The sequence below is a fragment of the Xyrauchen texanus genome, chromosome 7 (assembly GCF_025860055.1).
Source record: "Xyrauchen texanus isolate HMW12.3.18 chromosome 7, RBS_HiC_50CHRs, whole genome shotgun sequence".
In the NCBI taxonomy this organism is placed as follows: domain Eukaryota; kingdom Metazoa; phylum Chordata; class Actinopteri; order Cypriniformes; family Catostomidae; genus Xyrauchen; species Xyrauchen texanus.
This window is the reverse complement of record NC_068282.1, coordinates 35,654,704-35,674,660: the sequence shown is the minus strand read 5'-3', so window position 1 is coordinate 35,674,660 and position 19,957 is coordinate 35,654,704. Positions and strand designations below refer to the sequence as shown.

Genomic DNA, 19,957 nt, shown 5'->3' with positions numbered 1-19,957 from the left:
GGATAACAGATGCATAATATGGCAAAGGTTAGCGTGCTAACATTAGTCCCATGAGTACTTGCTGTAAATATTACAAAATAAACTTGGTCTACTAAATATATATATATATATATATATATCTTACTTTTAATTATGATTGAGTGGTTATATCTGCTTCTTTTCCTAATCTCATTCACTCAGGATTTCATTCATAGAATAAAGCAGAAAGCATGATTTTTACTGAATATGCAGCCTGAAACAAATGATAGGTACAGATGAAGAACTGTTCAATACAGACAACAAACATACCAGATATCACTATGAAATTATATATAAACCATTTATTTTCTTAATCATCTATTTATTTATAACATCTCTCCTCAGTCTGAACATTACAATTACATTTTCACGGTTTAGTTTAGAAGGACAAAAAAGGGAGCAAAGCAGAGCAAATTGCAACATCTGCCTTCGGACATCACCATAAGCACAACAGATAATATACAGTGGGTACGGAAAGTATTCAGACCCCATTATATTTTTCACTCTTTGTTATATTGCAGCCATTTGCTAAAATCATTTAAGTTCATTTTTTTTCCTCATTATTGTACACACAGCACCCCATATTGACAGAAAACATTTTTGCACATTTATTAAAAAAGAAAAACTGAAATATCAAATGGTCCTAAGTATTCAGACCCTTTGTTCAGTATTTAGTAGAAGCACCCTTTTGATCTAATACAGCCATGAGTCTTTTTGGGAAAGATGCAACAAGTTTTTCACATCTGGATTTGGGTATCCTCTGCCATTCCTCCTTGCAGATCCTCTCCAGTTCTGTCAGGTTGGATGGTAAACGTTGGTGGAAAGCCATTTTCAGGTCTCTCCAGAGATGCTCAATTGGGTTTAAGTCAGGGCTCTGTCTGGGCCATTCAAGAACAGTCACGGAGTTGTTGTGAAGCCACTCCTTCGTTATTTTAGCGGTGTGCTTAGGGTCATTGTCTTGTTGGAAGGTGAACCTTCGGCCCAGTCTGAGGTCCAGAGCACTCTGGAGAAGGTTTTCGTCCAGGATATCCCTGTACTTGGCCGCATTCATCTTTCCCTCGACTGCAACCAGTTGTCCTGTCCCTGCAGCTGAAAAACACCCCCACAGCATGATGCTGCCACCACCATGCTTCACTGTTGAGACTGTATTGGACAGGTGATGAGCAGTGCCTGGTTTTCTCCACACATACCGCTTAGAATTAAGGCCAAAAAGTTATATCTTGGTCTCATCAGACCAGAGAATCTTATTTATCACCATCTTGGAGTCCTTCAGGTGTTTTTTAGCAAACTCCATGCGGGCTTTCATGTGTCTTGCACTGAGGAGAGGCTTCCGTCGGGCCACTCTGCCATAAAGCCCTGACTGGTGGATGGCTGCAGTGATGGTTGACTTACTACAACTTTCTCCCATCTCCCAACTGCATCTCTGGAGCTCAGCCACAGTGATCTTTGGGTTCTTCTTTACCTCTCTCACCAAGGCTCTTCTCCCCCGATAGCTCAGTTTGGCCGGACGGCCAGCTCTAGGAAGGGTTCTGGTCGTCCCAAACGTCTTCCATTTAAGGATTATGGAGGTCACTGTGCTCTTATGAACCTTAAGGCCAGCAGAAATTTTTTTGTAACCAAGGCCAGATCTGTGCCTTGCCACAATTCTGTCTCTGAGCTCTTCAGGCAGTTCCTTTGACCTCATGATTCTCATTTGCTCTGACATGCACTGTGAGCTGTAAGGTCTTATACAGACAGGTTTGTGGCTTTCCTAATCAAGTCCAATCAGTATAATCAAACACAGCTGGACTCAATTGAAGGTGTAGAACCATCTCAAGGATGATCAGAAGAAATGGACAGCACCTGAGTTAAATATATGAGTGTCACAGCAAAGGGTCTGAATACTTAGGACCATGTGACATTTCAGTTTTTCTTTTTTAATAAATGTGCAAAAATGTCAACAATTCTGTGTTTTTCTGTCAATATGGGGTGCTGTGTGTACAATAATGAGGAAAAAAAATGAACTTAAATGATTTTAGCAAATGGCTGCAATATAACAAAGAGTGAAAAACGTAAGGGGGTCTGAATACTTTCCGTACCCACTGTACATATGATCTGCACTCAAAGTGTTAAAAATGTAAGAAATGCACATGGCTGTAAAATTTTCCATGTTGTTGTGGCTGTTGTGTGGGTATCACTGTAGATGACTTATTTGAAGCGCTACTATGAAGCAAAATGTCAACTGGAAAACATCTACATCACTTTTTTAGAGGTCATTCTTCAGTGATTCAATTGCGCATAGTGTCATGTATACATGGACAGAGAGATGAAGACTATAGCTCGACAATGCAAAAACCCTTGGTAGTACCATACTTGAATTGTATGGATTAGTTTTATACTACCTTTATGTACTTTTTGTAGCTTGAAAGTTCTGATCCCCACTGACTTGCATTGCATGGAAAAAAAAACACCTCATGCGTTCTTTAAAATATCTTTGTTTATGTTCCACAGAAGAAAGTTGTACGGATTTGGGACAACAGGTGAGTAAATGAAAGAATTAGCTCTAATTTTGGGGTAAACTATTTATTTAACCATATAACATATTTGAAAAGAAACAGCTGTATCTAAATTTGCATAAATGTAAAAATATTAAATAAATAATACAGAGATGAGTAAAGTAATGAGGTTGGGCTGGAAGACAAACTATGAGAAGCAGATCAATTATAATTTTTAATCCCCTGATCTCCCCAATTTGGAATGCCCACTACTTAATAGGACCTTGTGGTGGCGCGGTTACTCACCTCAATCCGGGTGGCAGAGGACAAGTCTCAGTTGCCTCCACTTCTGAGACAGTCAATCTGCTAATTTTATCACGTGGCTTGTTGTGCATGACACCGCGGAGACTCCCAGCATTTACCACATGCCCCATTGAGAGCGAGAACCACTAATCGCGACCACAAGGATGTTTTCACATTGAGTAGGTTACTGTGTGTGGCTCTACCCTCCCTAGCAACCAGGCCAATTTGGTTACTTAGGAGACCTGGCTGGAGTTACTCAGCACACTCTAGATTCGAACATGCGACTCCAGGGGTGGTAGTCAGCGTCAATACGCGTTGAGCTACCCAGGCCCCCAGGATGCCATATTAATATTAATATTATTATTGGATGCTTTCACACAAGCAAAAATCCACAAATAATCTATATATGAATTGATATAGCTTTTTGGATTTTATAGTTTGTCCTTCACTATACGCAGAGATGCAGATTCTCCAAATTTCTATCCAGCAGACATATAAATTAATTCATACAAATCTCCTTTTCTATGCATACACCATTAATTCTTATAAATGCCATGCCCTTTATGGAACAGACAGAGAGGCCAAACTGTCACCCAGATGCAAGTCTCTGAGATCACAACCATCCTTTGCATATAAAGAACCTCTCAGGCTCAAACAAACGTGCACTGGTGTAAACAGGCATTTAATGTAGAATTAAGTGAAGTGACTACTGTGCACACCACTGCAAATGCTTAGTAAGTCTATTATCTGAATACAGATATGCTTCCAATTTAAGTAGCAGTTTTCAGCTCAGATTAGCCATTTGTTAAACTGGGGATCTAGACATTAAAGCCACTATGATCTGTAAACAAGTTATTTGATGTACTCCTAATACCAAATACATCTTTCGAAAGTAACACGAACAAAAAGCCACCAAATACAAGGCTAAATTACAAATTATTTAGAAGCACTTTCCAAATTGAAGTCATGAACAATGACAATAGGAAACACTGACAACTTATTGCTTCATCAAAATAATGTCTGCAGAGCTTAATCAATCTGTATGCATTTGCAGCCATAAAATTAACAAAAGGGCTGTATATGGGCACTCAGGAACACTCATCTGATTGAGCGAACTCAGTTGGATATCATAAATTAACAGTGGCAACAAATAAACAACAACAACAACTCCAATCAGTTTTTGCCTTTAGAACACCAACCGTGTAAAGCTCATGACCACATACAGCAACATATGATCAAATGATGAGGTTTTATTTTTTAAAGTACACAGGGTTTTCAAGATGCACCACAAACAGTTTCAACTACCATGTACGTAAATTCTAAATTTCCAAAATACCTTATCTCTCATCTGTTTTGACAGGCTGGGGTCTGTTTGGTTGAAAGGGTGTGTCCGTGTCAGGGGCTGATCCATGTATATGTCTCAGCAAGCTGAGGCCCATTTCTCTCCCCAAATCCTTCATTACTATAATTGACATGGGTCAGCATTTCATACAGCCACTCAGAGACATCACTGACCACACACAGAGATTCACCACCCACTCATTAAGAAAACATTCATTGCAATCTTGTGGAACACTTGAGTTTGATTTCAAATACACAAAGTGGTTTCTTATTTTGCCGTTACATAATCTGCTTCTAAATCAGAAGTTAGACATTTTAAAATATCATTGTGTATAAAAATCATTATAATTAAATTTTAATTACAGTATTATATCAAAACAAAGAAAAAATGCTATTTAAACAGACCATGACAGCCACCCTCCTACCACTCAGCCAGAGATCGCTACATAAATCGTATATCAACACATCAGTTCTCCATGAGGAGTATGAATTAAAGCTGTACCTGACAAAACCATAACCTTCAACAATTCATTGTTATAGTATGCATGCCTGACTTCACAAGATCAAATACTCACTAAAATCTTTTGTTTAAAGTTTGACTCAAGCCTCTTGTACTACATTTACTACATCTGAAACATTGGACGTCTTGAACACATTTAACATTTCCTGAAAAAAATTATTATATAAGATTTTACCGATAACCAAGTCGGGCAGTACCTCCCGATAACCGATTAATCAACTGATAAAAAAACAACACTCAAATTAAAATAGTGCTGAACTGTTTTTAAAAAATAAACCGTACTGACTGAACCATGAAAATATATATATATAAACTAATATTCTACATTTAAAATTAGCTGATTTTTAATTTTACGTTGTTTCACTAGTCCACAAGAGGGTGCAATAAATACATAAACTATTCAGCACCATTATATTATTACATAGAGCATTCCTGGCTATTAAAAATATTGCATTTCATTTTCAACTAATGTGCATAAAATAATTAAATAAAAAGTTTTAGTCAGTCCATATTCTCAAATGTTAATTCAAAAGTAAAATGAGGGGGTGCTTCAATAGACAGTAGTGTTACACTAGACCTTTGTTTTTGTTTATTCAGTGTCTTGTGCAGGATTATTATTTTTTTATATAAAATAATAATCTAGACCCAAGAATGATAACATTCTTGGGTCTAGCCAAGAATGTTATCGATCTTAAGTCAATGTATTATAGTGAGGATCATTTTTTTTTTAATTTAAATCAGATGCATTTCTGATTTGTTAATAAAGCTTGAGGTTAGCTTTAATGTTAGCATCCTCTCAGCCTTGTCGGCAAACATTCAAACGTTCTCTACTAACACAGCATCTAGTCAACAAATTAATTACTTTATAATGATATGACACCATGTACAATAGTGTACTGTATACATTCCTTTTCATGTTGATATTTTAAATCTGTATCTGAAGTGTTCTGCTCCATGCAGAGTGTAGTCTCACGTGTCAAAACAAACTCCACAAAGCATCAGTGAAGTGATTATTTCGCCTCTAGAGGCCACTCTCATACTGTATAACAACAGAGAACCCAACCCTTGCCGGTAACCGTTCCAGAAATCTGTTATCGGTGCCGATTAATCGGCAAACTTTAATTCAGAAACCTAAAATCACATGACATCAGCACAAAACAATTAAGTAAAACACAGTTTAAAAGAAAAGGCTTGTGTTTACACTAGAAATCAAAGTTTTAGTTCATATTCAACCTAAAACTGCAATGACCAAGAAAATAATTGAAAAACCTTTCAGTACCACTCATCTCCAGAAGCCAAAAGGACCAAAACTTGTCCAGAAACTCAAAGAAGAGCTGCCACAAAAATTCACAGGGTACAGGACTAGGGCTGGGTATCGAGTTCGATACATTTTAGGCACCGACTGACTTGCCTCTAAACTATCGAGTATCAAAAAATGTCTTGTCGTTCGGTACCAAATTTCGATACCTAAGGGGGTAATATTGTCAACATCAATGATAAGCATGTAGCATGCTAGATGTGTCCAAATCAAAAAGTGCAAGTGATTGACTGTGTTTAGGCATCAAGGAAAAACACTAGTTTATGCCGGTTATGCCCAGAGGCTCACACGTGAGGCTGTAGTGTGTATGCATCCCAACACCCATAGATGTAAAAGATGTGGAAAAGAACAAAAGTGTGGCTACATTTCACCAGGCTCGATGCCAACAGCACGCGATGCAATATTTGAGACAAGACAATTGCTGCCAAGTCCGGCAATGCGACAAATCTGATGAAGCACTTGACAGTGCACGGAATAATCTTAAGAGCAGAAAGTTGCTCCGTCTTCGACTGCAAGAAGACCGAGCCGCTGCGGTCATCCTCTCAGTGTCCTCCTGCCACACGAGTCCTCCTCCAAAACTACTGATGAAAGCAGCGGCGCTATGACTGGGACTCCGACAGGTAAGGTTAACATTTAGCAAACAAACAAAATCTGTTAACTTGTAGTGGTATGCTTGTGTACTTTATAAATTAATGTTTCTGTGCACGGTGACGGTCCTAAAAACTGGGACCTACGTAACGTTAGATATTGTTTGGATGTATGGCTATAAATAGCAAGCTAAATCGATGCTAAAAATGCTTTAAGGTTGACAGTAACTGACCAAGTTTAACTCACATTTTAATGGTTATCTTGTTAAACCGTTCTTATCCTTATGGTTGGCTGAATTAACAGTTTAGATTTCTTGTTTTTTTTCTTCTTCACAGTAATGTTATAGCCTCTGCCCCTGCCGACCCTGGCATGAGGAGACCAGAAGGCTCAGGTGATGAGTATTTGAGTCTGTAAAAAAAAGTCAACAAACTGAAAAAATAAAATAGAAGTTATTTTGTGGTAATGTTTGTAATCTTGTTCAAATGGATTTCATAAAATTAGTATAGAAAAAAAGTATAGTTTAGGAACCGGTATCGATATTGAAATTTTTTGAACGATACCCAGCCCTACACAGGACTGAATTTTATGTGTGGGCTCCCTCTCCACAGGCCATCTCATAAAGCAGTGATCCTCAAATTTTCTTTACTCCAAGGCACCGCATTGTCTGATAAAATACTCGAAGCCCCCTGGTTGAAAACCACTGCCAAAGACCACGTCCACACTAATCTGTTTAGGTTTGAAACCTTCAGTTTCATTATAGTTTTCAAAAGTATTTGGTTATGTAGAGTTTTTTTCGAAGGTCTCCATTTTCAGTGGAGGAAAATGCTGCTGTTGTGGATGAGAGGCATAAATGTAGGGAAATGAATGGGTTTACCAACAAATGTATTAGTTTGGATGTGGCCACAAAGGACTATCCCAGTTGACAAAGAAATGTGATGAGCAGACAAAAATGACACAAATGTCTTAAAGGTTTCATGCTGTGATGCACGTTTGTCATCCATTACAAACATCTCAACATGGCAACTACTGTTTCTGGCAAAATACCAGTTTCAACATTTGTTGTTACAAAAATGAAACTGTATAAATGTATAATATATGAACAATATAAATGTTAAGGTATTTGCCACAATAACAAAACAAAAAAAATGACAGAAAGATTCTGAAATTAAGGAATATTTTAAAGGAATATTCTGGATTCAATATTAATTATGCTCATACAATAGTTTTTGTACCATAATGTTGATTATCACAAAAATTTATTTTGACTCGTCCCTAGGTTAAATTGAGGCACTTAAAATGAAATTAAATGAGGCCAATTCGTAAAAATACACACTGTTTCAAAAGTATAGCCACAAGACATAAACAATAGGATGCATTAAGATGATTAAGTCGCTTACTAACCTTTTCTGACTAAAGTTATATCTTCGTTGTAAATCGCAAGTTTCCTCAATATTCGATATTATATAGATTATATTGGCCAGATGTTCAATATTTGTTCAATAAGTCTGCCACGATGCGATTTCGATTCGATTCAGGGACCTACAATTTGTAATTTATTATCTCACAAATTCAACTTTTTATTGAGCTCTCTGTAAAGTGCAGATCCAGTATCCACACTGGTACATCCACAACAAAATAAGGCACTTCAGTTTGGAGACAATAATTATACAAAAAATAATAATATTTTTTTTAAAAGTCACATACAATACAGGTGATCATCAATCGTTTGATGACAGCTCATTGCCTTGTGAAATAAGGTAAAAACCACAGTGACAATTTGTCATCTCTACAACAGTCAAGCAAGTCTTTCAATCCAAAAAAAAATTTTTATGACAGGAGAGTATGTGGTACTCTTTTTTTTTTTCTTGGCTACAACACCCCCAGTTGTATTGAAAAATGTTAGTAAGATGTGAAGGTGTGAAAAGTCTTGTAATTGATGTTGGTGCAGGGCAAGTCAAAAGATCTCAATTATTGACCGATTGTCAATCAGTATTAAAGTACATTCTTTCCCTCGTCAATTCTGTTCAGAATGTCGGAGATGTCTTGCATTATGACATGGTTGAATTGATCCATAGCATTTTAAAATAGAAAATTCTTATGTAGAAATTAAATGTGAGCCCCACTGTCAACGGACCTAGCATTTTGAGGGAAGCCTGGTTGACGCGTGTGCATGGGTAGAGCAGAACTACAATCACTCCAATCGTTGGATCATTACATCCCTAGTTGCCATGGAAAACGTAACACCTCAGACCGTAAAAACAACAATTTAAACAACATTACAAAAAATATAAGCATAAATATATAATCATGATGACTTAATATCAGTAACCTTATAAAAGCTGTTTTATTCTACATGGAGAGGGTCCCCTCATGGGGGCTGCCATGTAATGATCACATGACCAGACGAACACTACTCCCTTAAACTCAGTAACCGTCCTGTTATTGAACACTTTCACTCATGGACTAAATTAATCATGGCTGGCTGTGAATCTTGATTTTCAACAGTAGCATCTTTAACTGGAAATTATTGCGTTTTAATGATGCTGCATACACACTCCTAAGTGTCAGACGACAAGAACAAATCTTTGTGCACCTTTTAGAAAAGGAGGGTCAAGTCGAAATAAATTTGTGTGGTAATCAACATTATGCTACAAATGCTGCAGATTGATTTTAACTTGTATTAAACTCAGAATATTCCTTTAAGATTTAATCATATTGTAACTAAGGAATTTTAGCGAAAATCATAAACACCAAGGTGCGTTTATGAAAGCCCCAGACGTCCTTGTTGCCCTTACCTTCAATGGCAATGACATGCTCTCGGATCTGATTCTGCAGCAGTGGATCCTCCACCCGCTCGACCAGCTCGTAGATGGAGTAAATGTTCGGATGGACGGACTCGAACCTCTGGATCTCAGATCTGATCGCGGCTGAGTTCGCCAGGTGTTGCTGATAATTCATGTTTACTTTATATCTTCAAATGCAACACGATATGCAATTATCTATTGAGAGTTTGCAGATGATTTAAGAATACTGATATGCTGAAAATACGCAAACATATGAGTGTCAGATGTCCACATGAGGTCTCAATTTTTATTTATTTTTTTTATTCCAAATGCCGGGTATATCCAGCGAGATAATATATAACCACAGATCGCAATTAAATTAAATTCTGAAAACGATTCACCCGGCTTGAATTAATCCAGTAGCCACTTGAAGCGAGACTAACAAACAACTAGCAGTGGCTTTCATATCGGTGCATGTAATATTTGTGTATATGCGTTTTAGAACAGAAGTCCGGGCGCAGAAGAGAGATCTGTAGCTGTCCAGATCTGAAATCCCAGAAGACCCAAACAGTCATAATCCCCATATCCTTATTAAAACAGCAAAACACACAGAAACCCCCCAAAATCACCACGCATTTTCATTACTGGCTATAAAAGGCAAGAGAAGGCCATCTCATTTTTACAGTCCGAGGTTAGAAAGGTCCACATGGTCACATGTTTCATACGGTGTGTACAGTCTCCGCGGCGAGAGTAGTGAAATAAATATAAATAATTAAAAACAAACTGAAAGGCAGCGATCAACTACCGTTCGCGCAATCGAGCTGGCCACGGTAGGTCTGCTGCTTTCAAGCACAGTCAACTGTTGTTCACTTCGGCTCGTGCTGACATATCAAAAGCCACGAAACTACTTTCTGCGGTATCGATGTAAAACCACAAAACCATCGATGTGGGTCAACTCCAACGTATTACAATCGCTTGGGAGGTTTAAGGATATCTCTCTTGTTTTATCCACAAAGATGGGTGCATTCCCTTTCCTCCCGCACCGAGGTCCGTCCCGTCTGTATCCTCTGAAACATCACTGCGCCTGCTCCCTCCTTTGGATGTTTCCTACTGGAAAAACGTCGGCTTGCTTCGGTGCACTCGTCCTAGTTATGACTGCGCGGGTTCTGCGCAGTCTGTTGTTTAAAAAAAACCGCACTTGATACAGTTTGCCACAACCGTGATAGAGGCGCTATGGGACGCACTTATCTTAACATGAACACATGCTGTCCGATTAGGGCACAGTGGGACCCCTAAATATACACCATAGAAATTAATGCTGCTGGTCGCAGTTTGGTGACCCATACACACACATACACAGATTTGACCTCAGAGTCATATTTGATAACTTTGATATGATCAAAGTGATCCAGCTCATGCATATCATTGAGTGAGCCGGGGCTGCTCAATTTTGGAAAGCTCAGGGGCCGCAAAGCAGAAACCCTATAGCTTTGAGGGCCAAGCTCTTACTTTTTATAGTATTTTTAGTATATTAAATGAATATTCTGGGTTCAATACAAATTAAGCTCAATCGACAGCATTTGTGGCACAATGTTGATTATCACTAATTTGACTCGTCCCTCCTTTTCTAAAACAACAAAAATCGAGCAAAAATTGGAGTGATTTGGGCAAATTGTTGCAGGGTTTAAAAGCAAAAATGTGAAGCATATAATTTTGTAAAAGCAATTACACAAAGTCTTCTGTTAAAACTGAGCTGTACATTTTTTTAAACTGTCATTTCTTCAGTGATTTTAGGGTTTGATGACATTACATCATCATGGCAACAAAGTTGTACTATTCACAGTTTTCCTGAGCAACCACTGGGCAGCACCATGATGGTTCTAATTGCCTGTTTTCTATTTCTGGTCTTGAGACATCAAGTACAAACTGCCAAAACGAGTGATCCAGAGGAGAACAATAACCATTTAAGTGTTACTTGGAGTAAAAATTAATTTCAGGCTCAACTTGTTCAGTTGTTGGTTGTCATAACAACTCAGAATAATTAATGATATTTCATTTCATTTCATTTTTATTTGGTTTATCATTAACAAATATACAATAACAAATATTCAACTCATCATATACATAACTTTTGATTAAACCAAAGGGTATAGGCTGAAGCTCAAGGCTTATTGACGCTTATCCCTCTCAATTTTTACAACAGTCAAACAGTGCTCAATTCTCTTCTTACAAACACTTGAAAAAACAAAGTCATAGATATTAATTACCCAAAACCTATCTATATGAAAGTATCATCTTGTTTCTTAGGAGGCGTTTAAATCCACTTATTGTTTGTGTCAATTTAAGATCTATATGCAAACAATTCCATAAATTCACTCCTCTTACAGAGATAGTTCTACATCTAGTATTTGTTCGTACCTTCAGTTTTTTGAACAAACATGTTCCTTTTAACTCATACTTACAATAACTCAAACATACTCAAAACTTTATAAGGCAGCATTTTATATTATACTTTATACATTATTATACTACAGGGCTGTTGAATGCTTGATTCTGATTGGTTGAGAACGTTCTAAGGTGTGCAATTATTTTCAGGGAAACGCACGGCTAAAGTAGTTCCAGGCAGGTCTTGACCGCATTACAGTTCCATATCACTTCGCGTAGTCAACTGTAATAACGGAAAATAGGATACAATTCACAACAAGAAGTGACAGCGACAAATCCACTTCAACTTCAAGAGGAAAAAAAAATGACAAGACTATTTTGATTTTCCGGAAGTAAATTTTAATATTTATGGTGAACATAAACATTTTAACAACTGGGCGACCGCAGTATTGGATAGCTCAGATGAAAAAACAAATAAACGGAAGAGGACATCAAAGGCAGCCGGCAACAACAAAAGACATAAAACAATCAGCGAAGAACAGCTAGACCGACTAGAGGCTGAAAAACATGAAGAAAACACCAAAAAAACAACAGCTTGGGCTGTCAGTGTGTTTAACGTGCAGTTTAATTTTAATAAATAAATTCGTTCGAATTAACGAATGAATTATAACGTATGAATTAATAAATAAATTAAATAATATGACGCACATGATTTTCTGTCTCATTATTGCAACCTCTGTCTCTCTAATAACTACACTAATAACTGCATTAGTCTGCTGTCAGTGGCTCAAACCTCCGTTACTAACTCTAAAATGGCGTTTTGGAATTAGCAAGCGGAGGCATGAGATTAGATGCGTAAGAAATTAGTCCTACATACAAGAGCGTTTTAATGACAAAAACTTGACAAGCGTCTAGAATCACATCATCTGAACAATGTTTCGAGGTGTGGTAACTGTAGTATAAGCGGAATAATTGACTCCGGGCGTTGAATTATTAGAAAAATAATGCACACCGAGTGTAACGGCCACTCCGCTTCGCGTCGTGACCGCATTACCACCCCGGGTGTGCATTATTTTTCTAATAATTCAACGGCCCGTCGTCAATTATTCCTTACTCAATGTAACCTTGTAATCCACTAAATCATAAAATTTTAGAATGTTTAATTTTAAAAATAAACATAATATCAACATAACTAACCTTGGACCATCACTTCATGTCATCTACACATTCAGGTGAGGCAATGCCCATAAAAAAAATGGTCATCTCGACTGAAGTATCAGTGAGTTTTTGACAATTTTTACAAATGTAATCCCTTAAACATTACAGTAAATTACATGCTAAGAATACGCCGTTGCAAGTGAAAACAGTCAAACAGAAATTGTGGAGTTGTGTCCCAAATGGCACACTATACACTATGCACTAATAAAATATACTATGCACACACCCATGTAGTGTATGAATTTTCAAAGGGAAGTATCATCCCAAATGGAACACTTAACGGTCTTTATGGAAGTGTTTGGTGTTTAACAGCTGACAGAAGTGACGTTTCAAACGCTTGTGATATGTTGCCGCTAGCTTTAGCATGTTAGCCAACCTCAATTCAATATCTCAAACAATGTCCATATTCACACAGTGTGGTGTGATAGTAAAGCATTCAATTCAAAGTTTTAAGGTGCTGTATCGACTGAGGCTTCGCTAGCTGCTGCATTCTTTATTATTTACAACTGTTTTGTCAGACCAGCAGTGCAGCCAGGTAACTCCACCCCTTCCGCTTTCTATGGCAAGCCTCGTGCGCTGTGTGTGTGAACATTCCACATTCTGTTTTACGGTTGAAAAAGTGCATCATCCGGGTACTTCAAGTACACTTCTTTTTGCTGCATTTTCAGTGTAATCATACTACTCACACACCTAACACTAAAAAATGTCATAGACTAGTGCAGAAGTGTGCTGTTTGGGATGCACCTATGTTAACACACATATTTTTATGTCTTGTGGTAAGACTTTTGAAATCATTAGTATTTTAACTTTTATGGATTGACCCCATTCACTTCCATTATAAGTGCCTCACTGGAACCCAGATTTTTGCTTTTATTAAAGAAAAGGAGGGGCAAGTCACAATTAATTTATGTGGTAATCAACAATATGCCACAAATGCTGTTGATTGAGCTTAATTTGTCTTAAACCCAGAAGTGATGAGGCGAGTACATTATGTGTATGCTAAACATTCCATTTCAGCACATGAAAGGAATATTCCAGGTTACAAGACAAGTTCAATCAACAGCATTTGTGGCATCCCTTGCAGAAAATTTGCCACAAATTAGCCACTTATTTGTTTCACATACAAATGAGCTTTATGGCAAACTAATCATTGTCACTAAAGGTTTTTCTAGGTTCACCACTACTGGTGAAGAGCTGCAAACTTCTGGTTAATACTGTATTTGTGGCAAATCGCAAGCTCATTTGCACATGAAAATAATGAGTGGGAAATGTGCAGAAAGTTTGCAGTAAGTTTGTCAAAACTCTAGATTTTTGTAAGGGATTGTAACAGATAAAAGATGGATAAGGAGGAGGCAGAAACCGGCTGAACAGTAAACATAAACTTTAATTATATAAATTAACTTAAAACAACATAAAACATAAGGACACATACACAAATGCAATGTGGCCACTTGTGTGTCTCTCTCTCCAATAGGCGTCTCTGGCTGCCCCTTATCTCGCTCTCCTGCTGGTCAGCTGTTTCAGCACCAGCCATGCTCCATCATGGCCCAGCCACGCCCTCCTCCTCGTCACAGGGATAATGTTGATTCCTACAAAAAAAAAAGCAATAATCTCGGATACAGTGCAGCACTTACATGGAAGTGAACAGGGCCAATCTGTAAACGCTGCACTCAAAGTGAACTGGTAAGCCTTCCAGGTTAAGATGCCGAATTGCTCGGACAAGGGCAAAGTCTCAACACTGTTATTGCAGATAAAATATTATAATATTTTCTGTCATTAATGTTATTGTAATGATTAAGTATCTCTAGTGAGCTGTGATGATTGACGCTCAAGTTTGATTGAGTGTGATTGAGTATGTGTGTTTGCACAAGCTTTTTCTATGAATGCATATATCAAATATCTATGTTGTCATCCTCAAATATACACTAATTTAGCACTTTATTAGGAACACCTGTACACCTACTTATTCATGCGATTATATAATCAGCCAATCGTATGGCAGCAGTGCAATGCATAAAATCATGCAGATTTGGCTCAGGTGTTCTGATCAAATATATATATATACACATGGTTGGGAGTAACGAAATACATGTAACGGGATTACGTATTTAAACTACAAAATATAAGTAACTGTATTCCACTAGTTACAATTTAAATCATTGGTATTTAGAATACAGTTACATTCAAAAAGTATTTTGTTTACTGAAGAGATTACTTTGCATTTTATTGTCATTTGTTTCATTTAATATTTAGTCCTTTCAGATGGAAAAATGTATACATTTATGTGATCCAAAGTGCATTTGAACACTGGTGAAGCACTTTCTAGAAAAAATTTAAATAAACCTTGAGTAAATTGTCAGTTTTACACTAAGCTAAAATGCTATTTCTAGCCATTTTACATGCACATGTTACCAGGCACGATCATATTTTTTATCAAGAAAATTAATGTTGGATCATAATTTCTTTCTTCTAGTAAGACTTTTGATAGGGCAAAAATCTAATTCTTGATAATAATTTTTATATTGTTTTCCTGTAAAAAATATTTAAAAATCCTTAAAACAAGATCATTTTGATTTACCTTCTTTTAGAAACAACACTGCATAAGAGATTTAGGTTTTTCAGAGAATGCATTTTTAACATGTGTATTTTGTCATACTGTACTGGCAGAGTTTTTATAGTCAGAACAAGTGATAAAAATCTACCACTGCTGAAGAAGTAATCCAAATTCTTTAGAATACATTACTGACCTTGAGTAATCTAACAGAATGTTACAAATTACATTTTATAGTATTCTGTAATCTGTTGTGGAATGATTTTCAAAAGTAACCCTCCCAACCCTGTATATATGATGACACGACAACACAATGATCAACATAAAAGATGGCTCAAGAGCCACGTGTTTTGTAGTGCTGCAATAAAGGTTAAACATATGCAGGTTTTAGCAGTGAATGACTCATAGACTTGTGCTAGGAATGCCCATTCACAGTTTGTTACTTTGTAATCTGCATGTATTGAGCCTTATCTGTCTGTGCAGTATGAATATAATCACTTGGAATGGAGCTACTTTTTTACTTTTTCACAAAATATCCTATTTATTCAAATTAAATGGGATTGTATATTTTTAAAGGTACTTTGTTCAGTCATATAACAAATAAATTGTTCTTGTCCATACTTTGAATAGATGCCAACATATTGGATTTATTTAAAGAAATCAGTCTCTGTTAGTGCCATCTGTATCTAATTCTGATGAAGTATAAAGTTGCTAAACGTCTTGAACATCTGAATTCTATTAGTCTCCATTTTACACAATGGCCTCTTCTATCCTGATCCCATCCACCAGAAGGGAATGAATCATTCCGTTTCGTTTCCTTCCAGTGGTTGTTGCTTTTATGCAGCATTCATGGTTCCCAACTCCAAAGTGGGTCTCGGTTCCATCGTCTCCAAACTCCCCCTGCAAATCAATATAAACATATCCCTATAACTAAACAAGTTTAAATCACTGGAATGCTGTGCAATGAGAAAATATTGTGTTTCATATGTCCACATTGGCCACACAGCTACTAAGAGAATTGTCTTAGAATAATCAAACCAAACAATGGACCAAAGTAAGACTTTGCAAGTTTTTGAACTGCAGTATTACTCACCATAGTCTCCATTTTCTGTCCATTGCACCACACATCCAAAGTGTCTTTCTCTGGTAAAAAAGACACATCTGAGATTTTGCTTATGGTTGTTATTATTTCATGCATTGTATTAAACTTAAATTGAAAGATTATAGTAGGTCTCTGTAAGGCAATCTGTCCAAATGCTGGGGGCATTTTTCAAATTTATAATGTTTTTATGTGAAATAAGGTCTCATTGTTGTTCTTCATTGTTATTTTTTTCTGTTCATTTAGTTCTGTAACTGTAATTATCATTCTTTGCAGCCAAAATGTATCAGTGAGGCTTGATATACTGTTGGTTAACCTGAGAAAAATAAGGATTACAAATAACTTGAGAGCATTTTTTTTAATTATTTTTCATGAGCAGGTCTAAGACTGCAAAAAGTGCTTGGAAAACGCTGCAGAAAACATGTTTTCTCCCACATTAGAGAAGAAAATGCAGAAAATGTAAAAAAAATGTAAATAAACAAACATTACTACAGGTTCTACCTCTCTTACCCAGAACTATCCTGCAATCAGAACCATCCAATTTCAGCAACCATGTTTTGGAAATTTTTGATCGATTGTCCAAAAATGTTTTAAGACTTTTTCCGTTGATCTCCAGTGTGTACTCATAGGAAAACCCACTAATTGCTTCAATGGTTATGGTTGCTTTTGTATATGTACTCCCAACAGGAAATGTTTCTCTGCCCACCAGTTTGAACATCCAATCTCTTCTTAACACCTCCTTAAAAACAAGACATTATAAAATGTATAAAATTGTATATACATATAAACATGTGTGTGTGAACAGTGTGTACAACTCAATATATTCAAAATATTACTATAAAGTATACTGTGTATAATATACTGTGTTGCATAAGTTACAAAAAAGTAATCCACTACAAATTACTAATTATTTCTCTAAAATTATAATAAGATTACTTTACTGATTACTTATTGGAAAAATAATCACATAACTAATTACTTTACTTATAAGTTACTTTCTAAAACACTTTATCCGATCAACAATTTCAAAATAATGTCTATTTTGTCCTTGTTGGTCAAAAAATTTATTACACTACTTTTTGTGCCTTAAAGTAATTTTCTTACAGTAACTAATTACTTTGTAATCCAATTACACCCAACATTGAATATAACATGATATCAAGCATGTGCCGACCATATAAGCAAGGTAAGCAGTTCCTACCAAACAGAAGGGTGAAATGACACTATGAATTATTTAAATATAATTGTTAATAGAAACTGCTATTTTCGTACAAATTCGTAATCTTTCATCTCAGTTGAGCAGCACAGACAGTTATTAATTGATTTGTTTTGGCACTACCCTCAGGTATAAGCAATTTATGTTATGCTTTCTCTGATTCAATGCATAGTTTAACGCCCTTTCATTCAACACTATGTTCATTAAAACTGAATCATGCCCACTTCTACAAATGGCCAAGGTAAGCATGCTTACCAAAACGAGTAAGCCAATCAGAATGCTCCTTCCTTCATTCACGCTATCTGATAGCTAGATTTTAGTTTTGTGTAAACACGTTCAAGTTCACGTTACTAATGCATTATTAAGTGCTAAAATGGATACCTGCAATGTAAGTATCAAAGACCTACGCAGATTTGGCAGATTTGGTTAATTTCAAATAAAAACGAGAAAGAGAGGCTATCGAAACTTAAACAAGTGGGAAACTTTTAGTGATGGAGATGTTCATTCGCAAGGAGACTTTACTTACTTACTTATGCCTGCTACCCCTCCTGGGGCATAGGCCGCCAACAAGAGCTCTCCAGGCATCCCTGTCTTAGGCTTTTCTCTCCAATTGGCTCCAGGTGTATCCAAGTTCTTTGGTATCAGCTGCCAGATCTCGGCGCCACGTATTTCTTGGCCTTCCTCTTTCCTTTTGCCTTGGGGATTCCAGGTGAGCGCTTGCCTGGTGATGTTGGAAGCTGGCTTGCGGAGCGTGTGGCCAATCCATCTCCAGCGTCGTTTCAGGATCTCATCTTCTGCAGGAAGCTGATTGGTTCTCTGCCAAAGGTCCTGGTTGCTGATGGTGTTTGGCCAGCGGATCTGGAGGATTCTTCGCAGACAGGAGTTGATGAAGGTCTGAGCTTTCTTCATTGTCGCCACTGTTGTCCTCCATGTCTCTGCACCATAGAGAAGGACCGCCTTGACGTTGGTGTTGAACAGCCTGACCTTTGTCCTTAGGCCCAGTTCCTTTGAGCTCCAGATGTTCCTCAGCTGTAGGAAGGCTGCTCTTGCTTTACATATTCGTACCTTGACGTCAGCGTCTGTTCCGCCCTGCTTGACGATGACACTGCCCAGGTAGGTGAAGGCCTTTACTTCTTCTAACGCCTCTCCGTCCAACTGGACTGGGTCGTTGTTGGTGTTATTCACCTTGAGGATCTTTGTCTTCTGTTTGTTGATGTTCAGACCTACTTGAGCGGAGGTGGCAGCTGTGCTGTTTGTCTTCTCCTGCATCTGCTGTCGGGTATGGGATAGCAAGGCCAAATCATCCGCGAAGTCCAGGTCGTCGAGTTGTTGTTCCGTGTTCAAACTCAGTGCGGTACACCCCATCACTCAGAGACACCTCCCACGATCCCACAATGTCTACAGACATTCTGAGTTAAGATTTACAATTATCAGTACTTCTATACTATTTTTATTTCTATGAATTTTCTGAGCCTGCGCCTCATAATAGCAATCTTCATCATGTGTGATTGCTGGTTAAATAGCTGTACTGAGGAGGTTGCTATGTGCTCACTCAGCAACAAGTGTATTAGTGTAAGAGACTTAAATTATCAAGCCTGGAGATCTATGTGTGAGTGTGTTTGTGTATTAAATTGGGTGTATGTTTGTCTTGTTTGCCACCATATGTCCTTTTGACGCTGGTTTAGCTCAGTGGTTACTTCTGAATGATTCAAAATAATCCTCTCATGGCCTGCGGGACTCCAACGGCCCGAGATCGAACCACAGGCGCCGTCCAGCGTTTTTTCAGGGCAGTGGTGGCTCAGCGGTTAAGGCTCTGGGCTACTGATCAGAAGGTTGTGGGTTCAAGCCCCAACACCACCAAGACACCACTGTTGGGCCCTTGAGCAAGGCCCTTGAACCTATCTGCTCCAGGGGCACTGTATCATGGCTGACCCTGCACTCTGACCCCAGCTTAGCTGGGATATGTGAAAAATAAATAATTTCACCATGTATATGCAGAAATGTATGTATAATGTGTGACAATTGGTCAAATTAAATTAAATTAATTAAAGTTATAGTGTAATTTGTCATTTTAGCACATTTAAAGAAACATAGGTTCTGGAAATATAAAATAAAAATATCAGAAATCATTGCTGAGGAACGT

General features: G+C 37.4%; 2 protein-coding genes across 2 annotated transcripts in view; both read right to left on the bottom strand.

Moving 5' to 3' along the window:
- LOC127646289 (arf-GAP with GTPase, ANK repeat and PH domain-containing protein 1) overlaps positions 1 to 10,290 on the bottom strand; it is a 279,234-nt gene extending 268,944 nt beyond the window's left edge. The window contains exon 1 of the mRNA XM_052129815.1: positions 9,358 to 10,290. Coding sequence (XP_051985775.1) covers positions 9,358 to 9,520 — 163 coding nt within the window. The 5' untranslated portion in view covers positions 9,521 to 10,290. The remainder of the gene's footprint in view (positions 1 to 9,357) is intronic.
- Positions 10,291 to 16,205: 5,915 nt separating this feature from the next.
- Positions 16,206 to 19,222, bottom strand: faimb (Fas apoptotic inhibitory molecule b). Its single transcript, XM_052129822.1, has 5 exons — positions 19,123 to 19,222; positions 18,880 to 18,893; positions 17,109 to 17,337; positions 16,593 to 16,642; positions 16,206 to 16,399 (listed from the first exon to the last, which is right to left on the bottom strand). Exons 1-5 carry the CDS (start codon positions 19,220 to 19,222, stop codon positions 16,250 to 16,252), a joined length of 543 nt encoding a protein of 180 aa, XP_051985782.1. The 3' UTR covers positions 16,206 to 16,249.
- Between the last annotated feature and the right edge of the window lie 735 nt (positions 19,223 to 19,957).